General features: G+C 43.5%; 1 protein-coding gene across 1 annotated transcript; it reads right to left on the reverse strand.

The window, feature by feature from the left end:
- Positions 1 to 492: 492 nt before the first annotated feature.
- LOC104504223 (traB domain-containing protein-like) lies at positions 493 to 7,344 on the reverse strand (the record flags this gene model as incomplete). Its single annotated transcript, XM_010159488.1, has 4 exons — positions 493 to 826; positions 2,514 to 2,625; positions 5,241 to 5,413; positions 7,205 to 7,344. Coding segments are annotated over 4 exons (603 nt in total), but the record flags the coding sequence as incomplete, so codon positions are not given.
- Positions 7,345 to 7,748: the final 404 nt, after the last annotated feature.

Genomic DNA, 7,748 nt, shown 5'->3' on the forward strand with positions numbered 1-7,748 from the left:
TAAAGGCAACATTCCTGTTCTTCAGTAAGGCTTGTAAAAAATTTTGAGCAGTGTACGTATGACAGCCTGTACAGTTCTGAAATTTTTGGAAAGCTCTTAAGTTTAAAAAAAAGCCTAAACGTTTTAAGTATAAAACACACATTGAGAAGACGTCCTTCTAAATTACGTGTGAAAGTGTCTGGCACCAGAAATGACCACTAGGTATTATTATACCTAAGGGGAAAAAAAAAAAGCAGAAGAATCACTCAAGTGTCCCTGAACTTCAGAGCAGATGCAGCCAATTGGGTCACTTTGTGTTGTTCTGTTCCTCTGGAGAAGTCACGAACACACACTCTTTAGGCTGTCCGTACTACATCATCAGTCATATACATTATATATACAGTGTGCATATATATAATATATATTTGCCTACACACTTCTCCCTCCTTCTGGAATCATGTGGTTTCATGCAACACACTTGCCAGGAACCAAACCTATTCATTAGATTGTAGCTGGTGTAACTTTAGTATCAAATCTTTTATTATACAGCGATTCAGCTTTGCTCAGCATCACTCATCTCCGACTCAAATCCTCATCTCGCCCTTCCTTCAGCCCAGTTCACCCTCGTCGCCTCCATCACCTTCTTGACCTCGTACCTCCACTCGACGTTCAATGCTGAGACCTTATTTCTGTCAGCTTCTGGAGATAGCTCTGTGCTGCTGGCATCGAGAGGATGAACTGAACTGTCCTTTGACCTATTCGGTAGCAGCCGTATCCCATCAGTCCAAAAACGGTTGCTTTTATGACAAATTTGAAAATCTTACTTGAGGCTGACGGAGGAGGCACGCTGAAGCAAGAGACACAAAACAACATTAACACCTGCACAGCTGGAAGGAACAGGAATTTTCCAATTAAGACAAGGATCTCTTCTCCCCTTAGAGTGCAGGAGACTTTTAGGTTACAGATTTGTCATGAACAAAAGACATTCACATTCAAGGGCTGCATCCAAATTAAACAGTAACAACGAGCGGAAAAAGCGTTGTTATCATGGAAGATGCCAGCCTTAATGCCTACGGACCTTGACTTGTCAGTCACCCTGTCAAATAACTAAGGCAACACCAAGATAGCTTGAAGACCATTAGAAGTTAACACTGTCTGTCAACCTGTCTATAACGTCCCTATGAATCTCTCTGCACAGAGACAGAAGTCAGAACAAACACAGGACAAAGCCCAAGTCCAAAACCTGTACAACCAACTCACTGTCCTGCAGGGTAATGGAGGGAAACAGCCTGGATATTCTGCGTGAGGTGTCAGGACCTGCTCAGGTCTGCGTGGCTGGAAGGGGTAAGTGGAGCCAGGCTGGCCCCTGCAGATTCAGGGTGTTTCAGTGAGGGGTACCCCTGGGTGCCAGGCAGGCTGAGCAGCCTAGCTGCAGCTCCAGCGTGAGTGTGGGGAGGGCAAGCCCCTGCAGCACTCTCGGCCTCCCGAGCGCTACAGAGGACAGTGCAGACAGATCAGGGAGGCTTCGCACGAGGCGGTCTGGCAGGTATCGCAGGCTTTGAGATCCTCACGGACTGACTGGAAGCCTCTGCACTGGCCACCTGGAACCAGGAGGGCAGAGGACATTAGGCACCCCAGGCCTACCCCTGCCCTCAAGCAGCCTTACGAACTCGGTGTGGGGAGCAAACAGGTATCTCTGCCTTCGAAACAAAGCTGGCTTTGAAAGCACAGCCACACACACAAGTAGTCCTGCCGTAGCTCAGCTGGCCCTGAAGAGATGAGTGAGGTGCTTACATAAAAACAGTAAACACATGACAAGATAAATCATCAGTATTTGAAAGGCTCTATTACCCTAAACCACCACAGACCAGTATTACCAGGTGACAGTATAATCCCTCCTACATTTCTGAAGTCCTGACCTTTGTGGCTTTATAGGAATCACGTAGTCTGAACATCGTTGTTCTTTGGTTCCTTCTTTTACAAAGCCCATACATGTATTTTAAGAGGAACTTTGGAGCAAGAGTTCACCAGGTACGTGGCTTAAATCATCCCATATTTAGGTACACACATTAAAACATATATTACTTGTATATATACGGTTAAAAATAGGCTATGAGCAACTGTGATAGCAAGCTTGCCAGAGCCAGCAGTGTCCTGACACAACAAAAGCTTTGAATCCAACAGTTTATGTTTATCTAAGCTAGACTGGAAGCCTGGTTTTGTTTTCATTATCTTCTACAGACCTCATTTGAATTCTTATTTTAGAAGCCTTAAACACGGATCGATAAATTTTATTTCTAGACAAGGGCATCTTCTCATCTCTACTTCCTTCGATCCCCAACTACATACATGCTTTTTTTCCTTTGATATTTTCTTTTCCTTTGCTGTAAGCACAATCTGGAAGCACTGCACAGCAAGTCAGGGAGCTGACAGGGCAGGGATGACAGTACTGATGTTTCTTCAAGCTGTGACAACAAAAAAACCCCTCCAAACAAACCGATTAATTGCTGTCTTTTAGCAAAAGAAGCTGTTACCTCATTATTTCCTGGATGTTTAAGTCAGAGTTCCAGTTCTTTTCAATCCCAGGTACATGACCCATCCCAACAACACCAACTACAACAGCTGGGATGTATTTTCTAGGTTCAGCTGAGGAAGAGAGATGAAAACAAAGGAACACATCAGTAAAAGAACTAATTTCAGGCTATAAACAAACAGGTAGTGTGTGAGACTGCAAACCAGAATTTTCCAAGAGGTAAGGAACCTTACTGCTAGATATTAAAACTCTGTTACATACCAGAAGTTAACACTCATCTCACTCACTACTGCCTCTTACGTTGAAAGTCTGAAAAAATCTGCACGGCTTCTGGATTTTCAGGAAACATTTGTTTAGGTAAATGGATATGGTCAGGGCTCATACTCCAGCCTCAGGGTGAGCGGCTCAGCAGATGTGACCTAAATTTCTTTCTGTGTGGGTCATGTTTCTGCACTGCTTATGACGAACAGCCCTAGTCTTCGCTGTCTCCGGAACAGAGAGCTTTCTCCACCACTCTGTACAGTGGCAGCCGGTGCACAGCCAATCTGTGAGAAGGCCTGGGCTAACGAGCAGAACAAGCAATCGGAGAACAGTGCTGGAGACTGCACCTGCCTGCGTTAAGTTCACTGTTAGAGACCCGGCCCCAGCAAGTAACAGCAAACCCCGTACCATTCGTGTGCAGCACCTAGCCAGTCACCATTAGACCACTGCAACACATGCCAGCTCCGACCTACCATCCAAATTCCACAACACCCAACGGTAGTTAAAATGTTGTTCCTGAAAGTTTCGGGATTACTTCTCCCCCAGTGAAAAAATGGTACCATAATAATTCACAGAAAGCTTTCTAAGTGATATTAATCAGGCTGCTTTCCTATGGGGAAAATTATACATAAATATAAAATGTGAGTTCCACTGTCTTGCTTTAAATATTCACCCTTGATTTTTCCAGAAAAAGAAAAATTGAAAAGCAGCTCCCTTGTCCCTGGAAATGGAACAGAACTGCCTTCAACACATTTTCAAAACTGTTCCTCTGGACTCGCCTTTTGTCAGCCTATCCTAGGGTGGCTCTCAGTCAGAGCTGTAACTACAACAGAGGCAGAGCACAGCACCTCAGCAGCAGGGGCTGCCCACAGCACATCACATCCGCTCCAACCTCCAGCCCTGTCTTCCTCTGCTTTTGGGCAGGAGTCACAGGTGACACCGGTAACTTAAAAGTCCTGTGAGAAACTTAGTCCTGGAAGAAACTTTTGTTTTCCTCTAAGAGTATTTTGTGTGGAGTAAAGATATAATGAAAAACTCAATGTGAAAGTTTCATTTGCAAGCTCTTTGGGAGAGTTCACCCAGACAAATAGTCAGGTGACTGCTAGGAACAAATCAGACCTAGTTCAGGAATACATCAGACCAAAAGTGTATTTGAGTCCTGCAAATAGTGCCCAGGAATTCCCTCTTGCTATGTCCCCACAACTGCAAGTTGTTTGGACAATGGTGATGATGCCCTGTTTTTGCTCATCAGAATTCTGGGAGTTTGTATTTTGCTACGAGTCTTAAGTATCTGGGTTTTTTTCCCTTCTTTTTGCTTCTCGTGAGCATGAATGCATACAACAGGTTACATGCATATAATACGAACACACAGCTTCTAAACAGAACTGTCTCTTGCACTGCCTCTTGTTAACTAAGGGACTGAGACACATGACACTCAGTCTCTCACATTCTTGTCTTTTATGGTCCCATCTTCTATTTTAAGTCATTCATAGTGCATATAAACCCCTTCCAGTTTCATAGGCATTCACTAAACCAGTGAATGGTTTAGTGGATCCAGAGACCAAGCTTTTAAGAAGGTAGATTTAAAAGAGAAAAAGAAAAAAAAAAGAAAAAGGGCAGGGGAATTGCTAAACAATTCCTCTTGTGACTCGTGACCCAGCCAGGACCAACAACTAAATTTTCATCCTGCCCTTCGGACCATGTAACTGAACGCATCTGTGCCTCCCCCAGCCACATCAACCGAGCCAAGAGGAAACACTGTGTGTTTGGACACACTTTACGGAGGCAGCGCTGAGGTAACATCAGGCAAGGGAGATACAAGAACACAAGTGCAAGCCCCTTGCTATTTTGTCACTCACAAGAACACAAGTGCAAGCCCCTTGCTATTTTGTCACTCACAAGACAGTGACAGAGGCCTGCACTGATTACAAACGTTAAGACAGCAAGTAGGAGGCACCCCATACCTCAGTACACTTACATACAGGGAGGGCATGCAGGTCACATACAGCAGCAAAATACTTCCAAAGGCTAGAGAAATGCAATTGTTCTGTGGGCCCGTGCGTTGCCAAAACATGCAGAGTCACACATTTCACCCAAGTGTGCTCCTGGGCAGCTACTGACAACAGTGAACTTGGGGTGGTGCCAAGGTACAAGTGAGACAGGCAACCAAGTCTAGACTGCCCTGGGCTGTGCTCTAACACCAGATTCCTGCCTTCTCAAAAGGCTGCCAGGCTACTTAGGAATCATAATTTGGAGTCTACAAAATTAGACTCTACAAAAACTCTTTACTTGTAAAGGTGTTTGCAACAGCAGAGTAATATCCCTTTTCAATTTTTTTAAGCATGGTAATCTTAAGCGACACGTGGCACACACAGAAAACACCCCAGACTTCCTGAGAAGAACTGAACTTTGGACTAGTACAAGAACACCACCTTGCTGGTTATGGTATCTGCTTTAAAACAATTACTTTCTGAAGCTCGAGGTAGTTCTATCTGCTTTGCTGCTTGCTTCAGCATGTAGGTCAAGTAAATATCTCGTTCCGACACAATCGTTCGATGAAGATCAGGAAACTCTCCAATCATTTCTGCCATCATCTGCTCCAGTAAATCCTTCTGTTTGCACTTCTCCACATCATCTTTACTGAAAGAAAGGTAAGTTTTCTCAGTATCTGTTATGTTCTTAAAGCCCAGTACAGACAAACCAATTAATGAAAACAATTGGGTATTATACACATTATGGCCATAAACCCACGCTCTACAGCTGTCCTGCCCCAGTTCTCCTCTCCAAAAGGAAAACAAACGCCCCAAACCTGTAAAACTGGATACCTAACAATGCCCCTACAGTGAGGGAAAGCAGGTTGCACTGCCTAAAGGCAAGTGACCTCTCTCATTTTCACCCTTCCCAGGTCTGAAAGCTGACAACTCAACTGAGCAAAAGCACTAGGGCTTCAAAGGAAAGCGTTATCCTGGTGCCCCACTTTCGGTGTGTATTAATAAGCTCAGAAAAGCACACCCAAGGAGGCAGATCTGATCACCGAACACAGAGGGCCTATTTAAGGAACAAAAGAAAAGCACACTGTAAGGCACAGTCTGAGAGAATGGAAAGAGTTCTGCGGGTTCCTAGTGTCAATCACGGGTCTTCAGCAAAGAAGTCAAAGTTATAAACCAATTCCCTGAACAAAAGAATAGGAAACGGGCAGAAAATAAACAAATAAAAACTGCAGGAGTAGATGTAATGAGCTTTTATATTTTTATAGGTGCTGTTAACCCTTCCATTTGCACAGTCACAGTTTTTGGCAACAGAATAATCTGTGTTTGTATCACTGTCTACTGAAGAATTATGCCAAATATGCTTTCTTTAGTTTCCAAGATCAAAAGGGCACTACAAATGTCAACAGAGAGATCAAACCAAGAAATGCCTTCCTAGCTTTCAGCAGCTCATGGAAATGTCAGACTGACAAAATTTTGATGCTGAATTATTACTCCATTTTCTGCAGAATCTCACGTTGATGGCTGGCTGCACAATGCTGAAAGTTTGATTGTCCCAACTGCAGTTTGAGCCCTGGCCCAATTTTAAAAGTCTGGAAAAAATGCCATATATCATGAGCTGTGCAGAGCCCTGATGGTCACAGGGTACGAGAGGGGCACTGGGATTCAGGGACCACATGCACAGGGAACCTATTTCTGGCAAGCCTCCCACCACTGTGACTCTGGTAAGAACAGACTGCATTTAGGAGGATGTTTGTGCACATGTTCTCACCCAGTTCAAGCAAGTTATCACACACCTACTAGTGGAAAGAGGAAGCAAGCCTGGCACAGGAGTGTCTCTGAAGGGCAGGGGAAACCAAACTCAGCAAGAGAATAGCTGTCTGAGGGGTATTACCATGAGGCAGAAGTTCCTAACAATGTCCCTTTATAAAGGCAATAATCATGAAGAGTCACGTTGTCCACAGATTTTAAACATTTTCTCTTGTTCAAAAAAATCTGCTTAGACAGCATATTCAGTTCTCAGCCCTGATCCAGATGCAACTTAGCACAGCAGGCCCAAGACCCTTGGAAATCTTAAGGAAGTCTAAACCAGCATACCGAGGCCCTGATCTCTATTTACAATACCCACACATGGTAGTGTGCAAGATCTTATTTTCAGCATCAAAATCAAAAAAATTTCAAGTACACTAGGAATTCCCCAGCACAAAAATCTGTCTCTCCCCCTGGAAGCAATGTATCAAAAGACAACTAAAGAAAAGAGCTGGAATAAGATCAGAAAGCCAGCTTTCTTTGAAAAAATATGGATTATTGCAGGGTAGTTTGTAACTTGAAGTTAGTGAGAAGATACATCAGACTGGGTACCAAGTAATTCCAGGTCATCCTAAAGTCAAACCGAAGAATTGAACAACTCGCCCCAATAAACATATGGGATGCTTATTCATACCTGATTGGGTCAGATAAGAAGCAAAGGCCCCAAGCAAGCTTGACTTTTTGCCAGAAAGAAAGTGCAGCAATTGCTCTCTTAAATGTAACAGGGATGGGTCGGTCTCCAAGATGGAATTTACAGAAAGGTACTTTACTAGCCTGTAAGAGAAAACAAATCACTAGTCAACATCTCATACTGCAGCACATCCTTATTAAGAGAATGTTTTATTGTGTTACACGAGGTATCTTACAGAGCAAATGGTGTCATACTTCAACATCAAAAGTATTTTGGCTTTGCAGTAAACAAAATTTCCAAAATACTACTTCATAAAGCAATACAGCAGCTACAAACCACGGGATGTATTAAGAGTGAAACCATTAAGTTGTAATGCCATCCTCTTTAGGTTACTTTTACCTAAGCAGAAAGCTTCCGCTTTTGACCACTTCAGGTGAACAGAAGGGGCTCAATATCTACCTGGATCTGCATAAAGTCTAAGGTGGAAACAACTGTGGTCATTTTGCTTTTACCTAGGATTCATCAGGATCATTTTTTTATATATATA

The sequence above is a fragment of the Eurypyga helias genome, unplaced genomic scaffold (genome assembly GCF_000690775.1).
Source record: "Eurypyga helias isolate BGI_N326 unplaced genomic scaffold, ASM69077v1 scaffold43559, whole genome shotgun sequence".
Taxonomy (NCBI): domain Eukaryota; kingdom Metazoa; phylum Chordata; class Aves; order Eurypygiformes; family Eurypygidae; genus Eurypyga; species Eurypyga helias.